The 17632-nt window shown below is 42.5% G+C and overlaps 1 protein-coding gene across 2 annotated transcripts in view; it reads left to right on the forward strand.

The window, feature by feature from the left end:
* OXTR (oxytocin receptor) overlaps positions 1–17211 on the forward strand; it is a 30798-nt gene extending 13587 nt beyond the window's left edge. For both annotated transcript variants that reach the window (XM_061618528.1, XM_061618527.1), the window contains exon 3: positions 14733–17211. In XM_061618528.1, the coding sequence (XP_061474512.1) occupies positions 14733–14980 (248 nt within the window). In that variant the 3' untranslated portion in view covers positions 14981–17211. The remainder of the gene's footprint in view (positions 1–14732) is intronic.
* The last annotated feature ends 421 nt before the right edge of the window (positions 17212–17632 follow it).

A 17632-nucleotide genomic window follows, 5' to 3' on the forward strand; every position in this document is an offset into this window, starting at 1 on the left:
GCTCTCACTGTGGGAGGCTGTGTGGATCCAGAATTGGCCTCCACAGTCACTTACGGACCCACTGTTAAAGACAATCTTACTCGGCCACGAGTGATCGCCAATGAATGAATGAATGATCTAAGTCAGGGCTGGTCAACCTTTGACCCTCCAGATATTGTTGGACTTCAGTTCCCATCAGCATGGGCAATGTTGAGGGATTCTGGAAGTTGTAGTCATAAGAACATAAGAACATAAGAAGAGCCTGCTGGATCAGGCCAGTGGCCCATCTAGTCCAGCATCCTGTTCTCACAGTGGCCAACCAGGTGCCTGGGGGAAGCCCGCAAGCAGGACCCGAGTGCAAGAACACTCTCCCCTCCTGAGGCTTCCGGCAACTGGTTTTCAGAAGCATGCTGCCTCTGACTAGGGTGGCACAGCACAGCCATCACGGCTAGTAGCCATTGATAGCCCTGTCCTCCATGAATATGTCTAATCTTCTTTTAAAGCCGTCCAAGCTGGTGGCCATTACTGCATCTTGTGGGAGCAAATTCCATAGTTTAACTATGCGCTGAGTAAAGAAGTACTTCCTTTTGTCTGTCCTGAATCTTCCAACATTCAGCTTCTTTGAATGTCCACGAGTTCTAGTATTATGAGAGAGGGAGAAGAACTTTTCTCTATCCACTTTCTCAATGCCATGCATAATTTTATACACTTCTATCATGTCTCCTCTGACCCGCCTTTTCTCTAAACTAAAAAGCCCCAAATGCTGCAACCTTTCCTCGTAAGGGAGTCGCTCCATCCCCTTGATCATTCTGGTTGCCCTCTTCTGAACCTTTTCCAACTCTATAATATCCTTTTTGAGATGAGGCGACCAGAACTGTACACAGTATTCCAAATGCGGCCGCACCATAGATTTATACAATGGCATGATGATATCGGCTGTTTTATTTTCAATACCTTTCCTAATTATCGCTAGCATGGAATTTGCCTTTTTCACAGCTGCCGCACACTGGGTCGACATTTTCATCATGCTGTCCACTACAACCCCGAGGTCTCTCTCCTGGTCGGTCACCGTTCAGACCCCATGAGCGTATATGTGAAATTCAGATTTTTTGCTCCAATATGCATAATTTTACACTTGTTTATATTGAATTGCATTTGCCATTTTTCCGCCCATTCACTCAGTTTGGAGAGGTCTTTTTGGAGCTCTTCACAATCCCTTTCTGTTTCAACAACCCTGAACAATATAGTGTCGTCAGCAAACTTGGCCACTTCACTGCTCACTCCTAATTCTAGGTCATTAATGAACAAGTTGAAAAGTACAGGTCCCAATACCGATCCTTGAGGGACTCCACTTTCTACAGCCCTCCATTGGGAGAACTGTCCGTTTATTCCTACTCTCTGCTTTCTGCTTCTTAACCAATTCCTTATCCACAAGAGGACCTCTCCTCTTATTCCATGACTGCTAAGCTTCCTCAGAAGTCTTTGGTGAGGTACCTTGTCAAACGTTTTTTGAAAGTCTAAGTACACTATGTCCACTGGATCACCTTTATCTATATGCTTGTTGACACTCTCAAAGAATTCTAATAGGTTACTGAGACAGGACTTTCCCTTGCAGAAGCCATGCTGGCTCTGCTTCAGCAAGGCTTGTTCTTCTATGTGCTTAGTTAATCTAGCTTTAATCATACTTTCTACCAGTTTTCCAGGGACAGAAGTTAAGCTAACTGGCCTGTAATTTCCGGGATCCCCTCTGGATCCCTTTTTGAAGATTGGCGTTACATTTGCCACTTTCCAGTCCTCAGGCACGGAGGAGGACCCAAGGGACAAGTTACATATTTTAGTTAGCAGATCAGCAATTTCACATTTGAGTTCTTTGAGAACTCTTGGGTGGATGCCATCCGGGCCCGGTGATTTGTCAGTTTTTATATTGTCCATTAAGCCTAGAACTTCCTCTCTCGTTACCACTATTTGTCTCAGTTCCTCAGAATCCCTTCCTGCAAATGTTAGTTCAGGTTCAGGGATCTGCCCTATATCTTCCACTGTGAAGACAGATGCAAAGAATTCATTTAGCTTCTCTGCAATCTCCTTATCGTTCTTTAGTACACCTTTGACTCCCTTATCATCCAAGGGTCCAATCGCCTCCCTAGATGGTCTCCTGCTTTGAATGTATTTATAGAATTTTTTGTTGTTGGTTTTTATGTTCTTAGCAATGTGCTCCTCAAATTCTTTTTTAGCATCCCTTATTGTCTTCTTGCATTTCTTTTGCCAGAGTTTGTGTTCTTTTTTATTTTCTTCATTCGGACAAGACTTCCATTTTCTGAAGGAAGACTTTTTGCCTCTAAGAGCTTCCTTGACTTTGCTCGTTAACCATGCTGGCATCTTCTTGGCCCTGGAGGTACCTTTTCTGATCTGCGGTATGCACTCCAGTTGAGCTTCTAATATAGTGTTTTTAAACAACTTCCAAGCATTTTTGAGTGATGTGACCCTCTGGACTTTGTTTTTCAGCTTTCTTTTTACCAATCCCCTCATTTTTGTGAAGTTTCCTCTTTTGAAGTCAAATGTGACCGTGTTGGATTTTCTTGGCAATTGGCCCTTTACATGTATGTTTAATTTAATAGCACTGTGGTCACTGCTCCCAATCGGTTCAACAACACTTACATCTCGCACCAGGTCCCGGTCCCCACTGAGGATTAAGTCCAGGGTTGCCGTCCCTCTGGTCGGTTCCATGACCAACTGGTCTAGGGAATAGTCATTTAGAATATCTAGAAACTTTGCTTCTTTGTCATGACTGGAACACATATGCAGCCAGTCTATGTCCGGGTAGTTGAAGTCACCCATTACTACCACATTTCCTAGTTTGGATGCTTCCTCAATTTCATATCTCATCTCAAGGTCTCCCTGAGCATTTTGATCGGGGGACGATAGATCGTTCCCAGTATTAAGTCCCTCCTGGGGCATGGTAACCCCACCCACAACAATTCTGTGGAGGAGTCTGCCTCTTTTGGGGTTTCGAGCTTGCTGGATTCAATGCCTTCTTTCACATATATAGCGACTCCGCCACCAATACGTCCTTCCCTGTCCTTCCGATATAGTTTATATCCAGGGATAACCGTATCCCACTGGTTTTCTCCATTCCACCAGGTCTCCGTTATGCTCACTATATCAATGCTCTCCTCTAAGACCAAGCACTCCAGTTCTCCCATCTTGGTTTGGAGGCTCCTAGCATTAGCGTACAGGCACTTGTAAGCAGTGTCTCTCTTCAAGTGTCTTTGGCACTTGTGGTTTGGCCTGTGGTAATTTTGCTCTTCTGAATTTATATCCTGTGCCCCTGCTCTCACAATGCCTACTTCTAGGCCTACCCCTTTTAAAATTTCATCATTTCTTTGGTTTTTATCCCAGGGGGGAGGTTTATTCTGAACTGGACCTTTCTCAGCTCCTGTCGGGTTTCCCCCCTCAGTCAGTTTAAAAGCTGCTCTGCTACCTTTTTAATTTTAAGTGCCAGCAGTCTGGTTCCATTCTGGTTCAAGTGGAGCCCGTCCCTTTTGTACAGGCCCGGCTTGTCCCAAAATGTTCCCCAGTGCCTAACAAATCTAAACCCTTCCACCCGACACCATCGTCTCATCCACGCATTGAGACTGCAAAGCTGGGCGTGTCTGGCTGGTCCTGTGCGTGGAACCGGTAGCATTTCAGAGAAAGCCACCTTGGAGGTCCTGGCTTTCAGCATCCTACCTAGCAACCTAAATTTTGCTTCCAGGACCTCACGGCTGCATTTCCCCATGTCGTTGGTGCCAACGTGCACCACGACCACTGACTCCTCCCCAGCACTGTCTACCAAACTATCTAAACGACGGGCAATATCCGCAACCTTCGCACCAGGCAGGCAAAACACCTTGCGGTCTACACGCCCATCACACACCCCACTGTCTATGTTCCTAATGATCGAATCACCCACTACAAGGATCCCTCCACCCCCTGGAGATATATCCTCGGCACGAGAGGATAGCTGCTCATCCCCCAGGGAATGGGTCCCTTCTAAGGTATCATTTCCCTCTTCCTCAGCTGGATGCTCTCCTTCCCCGAGACCATCATTCTCCATGATAGCAGGAGAGCTATCATCCTTGGAGTGGGACACAGCTATAACGTCCCTGAAGGCCTCCTCCACACACCTCTCTGCCTCTCTCAGCTTTTCCAGGTCTGCCACCTTGGCCTCAAGGAAATGAAGTCGTTCCCGGAGAGCCAGGAGCTCATTGCACCGAGAGCACACCCACGACTTCTGTCCAACAGGCAGATAGTCGTACATGCTGCAGGCGGTGCAAAACACTGGAAAGCCCCCACACGCCTGCTGGCTTCTTACCTGCATAGTTTTGTTTGAGGTTTATTATGTCAATAGGTTGGAGACTGTGGTTTAGTTGAGGTCAGGGAACAGAACGTCTGGAGGGCCAAAGGTTTCCCACTCCTGCTCAAATGTTACACTCATGGGATAAAGAAGAGGTATAGCAACATATGCTTGCCAGGGGCAGAAGTCAGGTTTAGCAAATGTACCTCTTTCATTTCTTCTATATAAAGGAAAGGCTGCATTCACACCCATTGGGAAAGCTAAAGGATTGCACTTGAAGAAACCTGCCTTCCACTTCTACAGCTAGATAATCTGAGCTTCATTTCTAGCAGTCCCATTAGTATCTGTATATATGTGTGTAATATGCATGTGTATAATATCTATCTATCTGAGGTGCACTACACAGGGACACATACCCAGAGATCCTTGCAACACACAAAGCCTCTGTTCACACTCACTCACACTATCCAATATAGTGGTGGGCATTTTGCTAGTTACATGGCAATAACTAAATCACTGCTTGGATTATGATTTCTTATCCTTCTTGGACAAGGCCTCAAATGAGTTCTGCTTTCTTGGCAGATATATGGCAACTGAAGGCATTTGTTCCACAATAAGTATGGCTCAACTTTTTTTTTTTAAAAAAAACCTTTTAAGGAGAAAGGACCATAACTATGGTATGCCGGAAGTGATCAGTTAGGATGTAGGATTGTAGCACTGAAAAGGTAAGCAAACACGGTCCATCTGGCTCAACCCCTCTGTTCTACAGTGATAGCCACTTGCTTATAGTATGCTGCTAACAAAGAAAAGATGCAATTGAGATGAAGGACCTATCAACCGTGTATGTTGGTGGCCTTACTTAAGTGAAGTTAAGAAATCACGTAGATCAGGCCAATATAAGCTGCTTTCTTAGAACTGAAATATATAGCCCCACTCTATAAAGATATTGGAGACTTTCTTGTATACTTGCAACATTAGGAGATTCTCCCATTTTAAGAAAACATATTTATTCCAAATGATCTCTTGGGTTTAATGTGTTTTTTTTCTTACCTACTACCTCTGTAATTGGTTAATTGTGACTGAGTGTTCATAATACACAAAATAGTTCTTAGAGGTGTGATATGCTATTTTGGGATTAACAAATCCTCTTCATTGTTTCAAAGCTATGAAAGGTTCCACAGTAAGCCAAGAGTGATGTGTTTTGTTGGGCACTCTTTTATCTTGAAAGATTGTTCAGTGTTACATTATACAGCCACGACAATGGCTGTATACTATAGTCAGCGGGGATTTTTCACATTCCGCAATGTTAAATGGAAAATATCCCCCCATGCCATTCTGAGGCTTCCCATAAGCTCATTTCAAAACAAAACCTTACAAAACTTATAGTTCTGAACTCAGAAACGCTTGCTTAACAACCCTGTCAATTTTCATGGCGATACACAAAACAGTCAGAGAGAATTGAGAGTTCGAAGTCTAAAAAGAGAAAAAAAAACTCAGAGCCCTTTTGGACTTTTTTCTGCGAGTTCTCATAATCTGTTGAAATTCATTAAAAATCAGCCATGTTCACAGAGGACCTGTAATCCTAATACTGACCTTGCCCCACACTCTGAGCTTCATCTACTGCAGTTTAAAAGTTACAAAAATGCCTGGTTGATTTTTAATTAATTTAAGAAATTTTGGCTGGAAGCCTATTATAACGCTGGGCATGCTCAGTAAGAACCAACTGTCAGTGTTCTAAAAGCCTCACAGCTGCTGGGCTTCGCTAATCAGAGGGCCATACCCACACCAGACTTGATTTCACTTGAGACAGTCATCGCTTCCCTCAAAGAATCCTGGGAAGTGTAGTTTGTGAAGGGTGCTGAGAGGAGACTCCTATTCCCCTGAGAGAATGGTTAACAGTCAGCCACTCTGATTAAAGGTCTGTGAGAGAAACAGGGCATCTCCTAGCAACTCTCAGCACCCTTCATTAACTACACTTCCCAGGATTCTTTGAGAAGCCATGATTAGCTTTGAGCCATGGCTTTGAGAGAAGCCATGATAAATTCTTTTGAATTGTTTTTAAAAGATGTGTTTTTTAATTTGTATATTTGTTTTTAATGTTTTTAGTTATTGTAAACCGCCCAGAGAGCTTCGGCTATGGGACGGTATATAAATACACTAAATAAATAGATAAATAAATAATGATTGTCCAAAGTGTAATAGAGGCCTGGTGTGGATGTGGCCAGGGACAGCTTTGTTTTAAATTTGGGTGGGAGGTAGGGTTGCCAGGTTCAGGGCCTGAGACTGATCCTGTATCTTTAGGAGAAGAGAAAGTCAGCCAAGTGCAGGTGTTCTTGCAACATTGTAATGGGAAAAACCACAAGGTAGAATTGTCCCTTCCCCCTGCCCAACTGTGAAAGATACAGAAGACGTCTTGGTTGGCAGGCCCAGCCTGGTCAGTTTTACCTATCCTAATCATGATTGCATAGGTGTATATCCTATTCAACTCAATAATCATACAAATGATCAGACCTGCCTTTTCTCTCCTTCCCCATTCCTCTCCCTTTCTCTTCCCCTCTTCCTTCTTCCACCTCCCCTGCCCACTCCAGCCCTCCGTCCCTCCCCCCCAGCCAGTTTTACCTATCCTAAGCATGATTGCATGGGAGTAAATCCCACTGAACTCAATAAACATGCAAACAACCACATCTGTCCTTCTTCTCCTCTCCCCCTCCTGCCTGCTCCCATCCCAGTCCTCCCCTCTGCCTTTCCACCCCTCCCTCCTCCCCCTCCTCCCTTCCCCATCCCCTGTGGTCAGTTTCACCTATCCTAAGCATGATTGCCTGGTGTGTGTGTGTAAATCCTACTTAACTCAATAAGCATGCAAATGATCAATCCATTCTCAGCAAACTTGCACAGGATCCCATTTCTTACCTCCCGGATTAAAAAGCAGGGAAATTCACTAATAGGCAAAAAAACCTTGCGGTTTAAGAATGTACCTATAGCCCACAGATATTTCTACCAAACTTTAAAAAGCAGGGAAATTGGGCAGCTATAGTGAATGCACCAGGGGAGCAGGAGACCTGAACTCCTCTCTGAGATATTGGACTGCCCTACAAATTTGTCAAAATGGAAACACCATTTGGGTTGGTCTTTCACAGTCCAATCCACTTGCTGTGTAGCTTGGAAGAATTTGGTAACATGTGCCTGTGAGCATATGGTGAGTGGTGGCAACACCTGTAATCAGCCCAAATAATAGAAAGAAGATATGTCCTGTGCTGATCTTGTTTTAGCCGGGAGGAAGCAACTTTATTAAGACAGTTGATATAGTTCAGATGGTCACTTTAAATATGTCTGATTTACTTTGCAATTTTAGTGAAGTTTCCTATAGGAAATCGTTTTCTTTTGCTTTTGTTTCTATGAATATGTGAAGTACAGCAACACTTTGCAAAATTTATACTAAAAAAACTCCAAACGTAATTGTGGAATAATGGCACTGACTTCTGCAAAATAGTCTCCAGTGGACCTCAGAAGTGTCTCAATTTGCACAAGATAAAACAGTGGGAGGTGAAATATATTTTAGCAAAATTCTAGGTGTGCTCTATGTTTTTAATTGATTGTGAACACCTTGCCTTAAATAAAGTGGTTTAAACATAGCAGGCTGAAAACATGCATCCTCTTTTTTCCAACAACTAGAGTCATTGCTAAAGTAGCAGCATATTGTAATCAGTCTGATTTTACATTAAACTGCAGTTTCAGGTCCAACTGTTAATGCACCCAAAATAGAAATAGACCATAACCTCCAGTTTGAAACAAAAAAGGCTATCTTCACCATCATATGACATTGACCAATAAAAAGGCTTTGAAATTAATAAAAATAAATTTGACGCAGATTTCTAGGATGAATAATGAGGGAAATAAAATTTTCTAGTTTAGATTCTCTGTAGAAACACTAGTAACACAGGAAAGAAGCAAAGTGAGAAGAACACCAACAAACATACAAAAATATAATTCTCCATCTTTGGAGATGGCAGGTGTTGCCACCACTCACCATATGCTCAGAGGCACGTTACCAAATTCTTCCAAGCTACACAGCAAGTGGATTGGACTGTGAAAGACCAACCCAAATGGTGTTTGCATTTTGACAACTTTGTAGGGCAGTACAATATCTCAGAGAGGAGTTCAGGTCTCCTGCTCCCCTGGTGCATTCACTATAGCTGCCCAATTTCCCTGCTTTTTAAAGTTTGGTAGAAATATCTGTGAGCTATAGGTACATTCTTAAACCGCAAGGTTTTTTGCCTATTAGTGAATTATATATAAAACATTTGCTGTAGTTTTGAAGAGTTTTGTCAGGTTAGGAATAGGTGGCTGTGGTGAATGAGTATTTTTTGACATCTGAAAGAAAAATGAAACTGACAGAATTATTTTCTTCTTGATCTAAATATCCCCAATCAAGTTTTTTTAGTATGACTGGACATTCTTGGAAAATTAGACCTCACAGACCTTATTGATGCGTTGGCAATATGTCTGGTAATTTATAAAATAGTTAATGAATGGAAAAGTGCCTTTGCCATTCTCCCATCTGGCATGCTGATAGTTTCCAAGAGGCCTTATTTCCTCGAATGTTAAACAGTTGCAAGCAATCATACTATAATTGCTTTTTAGTGATTTTACACCTTCGTTGTAGCACAAACAAAATAATAGGCCATAAATCCTGTGAGACAGTACAAACACAGTTTTGGCCTTGCAATAATAGTTTATTACAGTTAGTGCAAAGCCAAAACCTGACAATTTCCTGAAAGCACTGAAGCGGGGGTGGAGGGAAATGTTGCATTTTACTTTGCACACAATGATGTATCTATGTGGTCCTTGGGGCAGAAGCTACCCCTTGAGTAAGCTTTCAGGGATTAAGCCTACCTGTCTGGAATACAAGAAGATTTTTACCCACTTTATTATTGAAGTTGTGCTATTTGTAGTAGGGTTACCAAATCTCCATTTTTCAGCTGGAGATTCCCTTCCTGGTCTCCAGGTAACTCACCTCAATCTCCTTGGTTTCAGCTTTCATTTTATAAAAAAAAGTTTCTAGGTGGTCTGATTCCAGAGATATACATCAGAATGTCAACCACCCCCCTACAACTTCTTAGTTGCTCTAAATCCAGCTCTAATCCCTGCCCTTTCAGGTTTTTAGCCAATAAGAAGTCAGGGTTGTGATTGACAAAGAATTATAGAGCCAAAAATTAATAGAGTCAAATTGAATTGTCTGCCTTCAAGTCGATTCTGACTTATGGCGACCCTATGAACAGGGTTTTCATGGTAAGCGTTTTCAGAGCGGGTTTACCATTTCCTCCCTCTGAGGCTGAGAGGCAGTGAGTGGCCCAAGGGCTCAGAAAAAACAAGTATAAATAGTTGGAAAACAGCTTAAAGCGGCATGATTTTGAATTTTATGTTGCGTGAATGAAGTTGCTTATCACTTGAGGTTGCAGTTCTGTCCGTTTGAGTAAGCCCCACTGAATACATTGGGACTTGCTTCTGAATAAATAAACGTAGGATTGCACTATAAATATATTTACAGGTCATGTAAATAATAAACATATTTGATAGTCATGCTTATACAAATATTTCTTCATTTTTCATATTTTTGGTTTTTGGTTAGGAATCCTGACTGGTTGTGGGATGCTTAGTTTTCTGCCTTACCTGTAGGAATCGTGTGGTTGGTGTTGCATTTAAGAAATCATCACTGTCTTTTGTTTTTCTTTTCTATTTGCATTTTATTTACCTTTATCCTCACTCCTTTTCATCCATAGAAGCAACAACCATGCGCTCTGCTCAACTTTCTTAAACCCACTGATGAACAAACCTTGCTGTTTGTTTCTTGTCCAATAGTGGTAAAAGAGAATTCACATAGTGGGCAGCATGGCTGCAGTTGTTGTTCCCAAGCTGCTGCCTATGAAGGTAGACCAAATCATGTGTGCTTTCTCCCTGTCAATTATATTCACTGGAATTGGGTTGGTTGATGAAGGGATCCAGAGGGGATCCTGGAAATTACAGGCCAGTTAGCTTAACTTCTGTCCCTGGAAAACTGGTAGAAAGTATTATTAAAGCTAGATTAACTAAGCACATAGAAGAACAAGCCTTGCTGAAGCAGAGCCAGCATGGCTTCTGCAAGGGAAAGTCCTGTCTCAGTAACCCATTAGAATTCTTTGTGAGTGTCAACAAGCATATAGATAGAGGTGATCCAGTGGACATAGTGTACTTAGACTTTCAAAAAGCGTTTGACAAGGTACCTCACCAAAGGCTTCTGAGGAAGCTTAGCAGTCATGGAATAAGAGGAGAGGTCCTCTTGTGGATAAGAAATTGGTTAAGAAGCAGAAAGCAGAGAGTAGGAATAAACGGACAGTTCTCCCAATGGAGGGTTGTAGAAAGTGGAGTCCCTCAAGGATCGGTATTGGGACCTGTACTTTTCAACTTGTTCATTAATGACCTAGAATTAGGAGTGAGCAGTGAAGTGGCCAAGTTTGCTGATGACACTAAATTGTTCAGGGTTGTTAAAACAAAAAGGGATTGCGAAGAGCTCCAAAAAGACCTCTCCATACTAAGTGAATGGGGAGAAAAATGGCAAATGCAATTCAATATAAACAAGTGTAAAATTATGCATATTGGAGCAAAAAATCTTAATTTCACATATACGCTCATGGGGTCTGAACGGTGACCGACCAGGAGAGAGACCTCGGGGTTGTAGTGGACAGCACGATGAAAATGTCGACCCAGTGTGTGGCAGCTGTGAAAAAGGCAAATTCCATGCTAGGGATAATTAGGAAAGGTATTGAAAATAAAACAGCCGATATCATAATGCCATTGTATAAATCTATGGTGCGGCCGCATTTGGAATACTGTGTACAGTTCTGGTCGCCTCATCTCAAAAAGGATATTATAGAGTTGGAAAAGGTTCAGAAGAGGGCAACCAGAATGATCAAGGGGATGGAGCGACTTCTTACGAGGAAAGGTTGCAGCATTTGGGGCTTTTTAGTTTAGAGAAAAGGCGGGTCAGAGGAGACATGATAGAAGTGTATAAAATTATGCATGGCATTGAGAAAGTGGATAGAGAAAAGTTCTTCTCCCTCTCTCATAATACTAGAACTCGTGGACATTCAAAGAAGCTGAATGTTGGAAGATTCAGGACAGACAAAAGGAAGTACTTCTTTACTCAGCGCATAGTTAAACTATGGAATTTGCTCCCACAAGATGCAGTAATGGCCACCAGCTTGGACGGCTTTAAAAGAAGATTAGGCAAATTCATGGAGGACAGGGCTATCAATGGCTACTAGCCATGATGGCTGTGCTCTGCCACCCTAGTCAGAGGCAGCATGCTTCTGAAAACCAGTTGCCGGAAGCCTCAGGAGGGGAGAGTGTTCTTGCACTCGGGTCCTGCTTGCGGGCTTCCCCCAGGCACCTGGTTGGCCACTGTGAGAACAGGATGCTGGACTAGATGGGCCACTGGCCTGATCCAGCAGGCTCTTCTTATGTTCTTATGTTCTTATGAGTTTATAGCAGCCCATAGGGGAGACAGAAAAGGGTAGAGAATCTTCTTACTCATTCCTCAGACCTCTTTCTGAAGTGAAGGGTAATAAATAAATAAATAATAAATCTGTAAAGATATTTGGATGTTAAAAGGTAGGGGCAGGGCATTCCAGGCAGGGGTTGCCAACCTACTTGGATATGGATATTTTTGCAGAGGACCCCTAGTCAAGCTTTTACCAACAACACAATCCAAACCATATCTACTGAGAAGTAAGTCCTATTGAGTTCTATGGGGCTTAGTCCCTTAGTAAGTGTGTTTAGAATTGCAGCTCTTCGGGGGCATCCATCTTTACTCCTGAGTGCTCCCACCTAACATCTCCATGACAGTAGGCTCTTTTCTTCCTACAATGGCCTTCTGGTGACTGTCCTGTCCTGTCCTGAGGGCACTTGAACCTTTTTGCCAGAAGCGAATTGGCTAGATTAAATGTTCCCTACCCAGGCTCCATCTTTTAGCTAAGATTTCTATCTTAATTTCCAATCAGATAACTGTTTTTGTATGAATTGTATGCGCCAAGCAACTGTGGCTTAATGTATCATGCTTAATGACATCACTTGGACCCGCCCCATGACATCACTTGGGCACGCCCCATGACATCACTCCCCCCAAATCTCAGGGTTTGGGATGCTGCTGACCTGGCAACCCTAGTTTGCTGGTAGCCTATTCTGTGCTCATGAGAGCACAGCTTTTGGATCTACAGCTTTAAGCTGAAGGGGCTTTTACTACACCCCACTGAGGCTGCCATTGTTGCTCTTTCATCCTCCCTATCTTCCTGTGCCAGCTTTCTCTGCTACTGACCTGTGATTCCATTGCTTTCTGATATCATTGCTGCCATTGCTCCTGCCTACCATAGTAGAAATGCAGGAATGTGTGTGAGTTGGTGGGGACAGAACGGAGCATGGCTTGGGAGCCATATAGCTGTGAAGATATTTGACTTTAAAATAATGACTGAATCAGAGCAGTTCTGACTATCCCAGTTGAGACTAATTAATATTGAACATGAAGTTTCTTATCTAGTCCAAGTGTTAATAGTTGCAAAATATTTGAATTTTCTGTTGGATGAAACATTGGGGAAACCCATGCCCAAAAAACCAAATGTTAGCCAGTTAATTTTCTTTCTGTAGTAACAATGGATTACCCGGATTTTAAATTTTGGGGAATGAGGAAACAGTGTGAACATCTGCGGGACTTGGGGTGCAGTTCAACTTGTATTTGCACTGAGCTGGAGGGAGTTGGATGTGGCAGATGCCTGGCTGAGCTGGCAGGCTCCTGGCACTACCAGGCTCTGCCGGCAGAAGCCCCTCATCCTGGCTGAGCCGTGCCACCACCGGGATCCTGCTGGCTGAGCCAGGAGTCCGATGGGGAAGCCCAGCCCGGTAGACGGAGAGCTGGCAGAAGCCAGCGGAAGACCTGAAAACAGGGCATTCCAGGGGCATGGCAGAGCAGGAGCTGGGGGGGGACGACTTACATATCCTCCTCACATTCGGAGTGCTCCCGTGGGTCCTGATCCAGGTTTGATTTTCCCCTGCCTGTTGGCCAATGGAGTAAAATAATTTCAATGGTGGTCAATGGGGAGTGCTTACTCCCTGGTAGGGATATTTGCAGGAGCTAGCTTCTGTTTTTCTGGGTCCCGCATGTGTGAGCCAGCATTTAGCTGACATGGTGGCTATCGAATGGGGAGTGGATGCTGCAGAGCTTTCTGCTGGCTCCCCCTCCGCCAGCCCCCTCCGCCAGCTTCCTATGATTTGGATTGCTCTGTTAGGCTTTATGTATGGGGGCCTCCTCCTTGAAGACATTTGCACTGTACATGCAGATGCAGTGGGAGGGGCTACTCAGAGGACACAATGTAGATATCACCGTAGGGATTAGTCATCTTCTCCCCCACACAGCAGCATGTAGAGGGTAATGGAGTAACCTCCCCACCTTTGTGTGCTGCTTTAACATGTATATAGAACACCTGAACAGGATTTTAGTGACTGACAATTTTTTGCTGTTTCAATCACCTGTACTAATTGTACTGGCTGCCAATTAGCTACTGGGCTGGGTTCAAGGTGGTGGTATTGGTGTACAAAGCTCTATACAGCTAGGGACCAAGATACCTAAAAAATCATCTTGTCTCCTACATACCCAAATAATCTTTGTGTTCTGCAGGAGAAGGCATCCTTGCAGATACCAACCTATCAAGGTGTCTGTACCACAATGTCGGATTTGGACATTATGTCGGCACCTACCCTTAGGAATTCCATCCCATTGCATATCAGACAGGTGCCTTCTCTATTGTCTTTTTTGGCACCTGGTAAAGGTGTTCCTCTTTCAATAAGCCTTGTAAAATCTTTATCCCAGTTTGTATCTGTTTTGGATTTGAACTGAATTTATGTATGTGCTGTTGTTTAAATTGCTTTTAATTTCTAATTTTTGTTTTTATATATGCAACTGTTTTAACTGTTTTATATATGTTATATTCTAAATCACTTTGGAATGTCTCATGGAAAGCGATTCATAAATTAAATAAGCAAACAAACAAATAGATAATATGTCAACATTTGCCATCTGAGGCAGATTACTCATGCTGCCTAATGTTGGGATCAGTCCTCCTTCTGCTGAGTCACCATATTCAGGCCACACAACCAGGACCTAGTCACGTTTCTTGCCTTCCACCTCTCTATTGTTATTGAAAGTATTGTAGGACATGTCATGCTGTAGGAAAGCCAAAACCAGGCATACGCAGCGCCTTCCAGTTTGTCTCTGACCCTCTTGGGGTGGGAATTTGGGCCAGGTACCTTTCTTTAGAAAATTCTGCCGTACCTACAAATTCACAGAACTGCACACTATTTTTTTATTTCCTTCTTATGCATTTCTCCCCTACAGAACTATCGTTCATCATCACCACACTCCTAGCAAGTCTGAACAGCTGTTGTAACCCTTGGATCTACATGCTTTTCACAGGCCATCTTTTCCATGACCTCTTGAATCGATTCCTCTGCTGCTCCTCTCAGTACTTAAAATCTCGGCAAGGATGCGACCTGAGCGTTAGCAAGAAAAGCAACTCCTCAACCTTCGTCCTGAGTCTCAAAAGTTCCAGCCAGAGGAGCTTCACTCAACCATCCACAGCATGAAGAAAAACCCAACTCTCCATGAATTGTACCACAATTAGTTGGGTAGATTGGCCTTAGCATGTACATACTTAAAAATCTGAAGGAGAGATAAACAGGAGTGTTTGGATGTAAATACATACATACATACATATATTACATTATATAAAATATATTAAAGTGTGTATATAATGTGCAGGCTATCCATTATTTAGCAGAGATAATAGAAAGCCGGCTATAGTCTAAGTAATAGTTCACAGAATAGATAATTCAGGGCTCTAGTGCTGTATTTTTCAAAAACATGATTGGCTACATAAGGCAGTGAAGCCACAATGGTAACATCTGCCTACAGGAATGGGAGAAGAGCTTCTGCTATTTGAGCACTATTAAGAGTATAGATCAGAAGGAAGTGGTGGAGTTTTGCAAGCCAAACTTCACATGCCAGCAGAATAACATTGGAATTTTTTCCCTGGACTAAACTATTCAGGTTGGGGGGTGGGGTGAAATTAAATGTTCCAATGCCCACCACAAAATGAACTTTCAGCTAGAGATGACTACATCAGTCTTGGACTGTTCCATCCCACCTTCATGCCCCCAAAGAGCAGATTGTCTTGTCCCATATCTGCATTTAATGTGATTTTAAAAAAATGAAATTAAGACTTTGGGGGGGTCTGAGCAATGGAGTTGCCTTAATTTTCCCCCCTTTTTAAAACAAGTAATTACCACTTGGAGCGCTTGAAAGCAAGCAGGATCTGGGGACTTAGGTATCAAAAGCCACAGAGATCCAGCAGAAACAACATAGTCACACACCCTCTGTTGCTTCCCTGGAAAAGTTCAAATATAACTGAATGCCAAATAGAGACATACAACACTCAGAGAATATTTGAGCATCCATCAAAATCTCCAAAGGACAATTTTTAGGACATTTTTTGGATAAAATTGGCCTAGAGATTCTCCCCTTTACATTCTGTTGTGGTACAATGCTAGAAAATCCATATCGTGTGACTCCACTGTATGCATTGATTGGCTGTCACTTTAAGGCAAGAACCTTTTACATTACAGTTCTATGCCTTTTATTCAGAAGTAAATTCCACAGTGTTTAATGGGACTTATCCCCTTGTGGAATAAGGATATTTTAATTGATTATTTTTATCTGCTTTTCAGCAGGGTGTCGTGTTTGCGGTATAAATGAGTCTAAAGTGATAGGGGTTGGATAGACATTTAAAAAATAATAAACTATGTTAATAGTAATGAACTAATTATCTTGTCAGAAAGAAGAATCCCAGTAGTGGTTCAAAACATGAACACTGGCTGGCTGACTCCAAAGTAATGCAGCTTAGGGATATCAAATCAATAGGTTTTGATTCAGAAATCTTTCTTTTAACCTTTTTTTTAAGGTGAATGTTAGTCTGTATGAATATTGCATAAAGTCTGAGCCTATAAGGGCTTCTTCACTTAAGAAAATGCATTGGACAAGTTGGCAAGACATTCCCTGGCTTTTTCAGAGCTGTATCAATGTGACAATGCCAATATAATTTGGCAGGAGAATCACCAGTGTCATTCAGGAGTGATTCTACTGACCTCTGTTAATAGCAGTAGAAGTGTGCAGAGCTTTTCTTACATAGCCATGCATTTTTTAAAATTAAAAATTAAAATTAAAACTGTGGGTTGGATACAGAGAACCACAAGCAGCTAGGTACAGAAAGCAGCTAGCAGAAGGGGACTTTTCCGTTCCTTCCTCCCTCTCCTCTGCAGCCCCCTCTGAAAAGCTTCACCTGAGGGTTGGGGGACCTTCCTAAATGGCATGGCATGGAGTGGACAAAATCAGGTGCAGGCACCGTGAGTGGAGCTCTGCCTCATCCCAGGATGCTCAGGAAGGTCCCCCTATTCCTCTTTGCAGGGTGCTGTTGGGGAGGGTCAGGAAGGAAAGTTGCAGTCTGTGAACTTCTTTCCACTCACAGTTCTCAGGATCCAATCCTATCTGTAAACAAATTGTTTAGAACGCTTTATTTAAGATTAATACTTATTTTATTGTAGATAACTCTGCTAAACATTATGTGAATATAACTTCCTTTCTGTGTGACTCATGCAAATACTTAAAAAAGGTTTTATGTAAACAAATGGTTTTGTTCTTTAATGCAAAAACATGGCAAATAAAAGAAATGGATGGAAACACAAAAGAAGTGCATCACACACAAAATGTAGATCATATGCAAATACAGCAACATAGCAGCATACATTATGCCATGCCTTATTAAACAAGCACTCATTTTGTATTTATTGAAACTTTCATATAGTTACGGTCTTTTCATTTTTCCTTTTGGATTTCCTGGTCCTTTTTATGCAGTGGGGGGTAAAAGTGTAGTCCTTCTGACTACAGTAGGTTGGGGAAGAAGATGAATAAATGGGATATGGGGCAAATAGAGCAGGCATTCCTGTTTCAATTGGCTTGGAGTTTTTAAAGGTATAAGATCTCTGAGTTTTTAGTTCTATTTTCATGGCCTGAGAACCAAGATGGAAATTAAGTTACAACCAGCCTTGAAAAAACCCAGGTAACAACAATAACCTAACTCTGTGGACTGGCAGTTATGGGATTAAAGGCCCATATTCTTGGCATACATGCTGCTGTCACAGTACACTCCTCTGTTATGGTTCCTTACAACTGTCAGTGGACAC

This window comes from Rhineura floridana, chromosome 3, assembly GCF_030035675.1.
Source record: "Rhineura floridana isolate rRhiFlo1 chromosome 3, rRhiFlo1.hap2, whole genome shotgun sequence".
Taxonomy (NCBI): domain Eukaryota; kingdom Metazoa; phylum Chordata; class Lepidosauria; order Squamata; family Rhineuridae; genus Rhineura; species Rhineura floridana.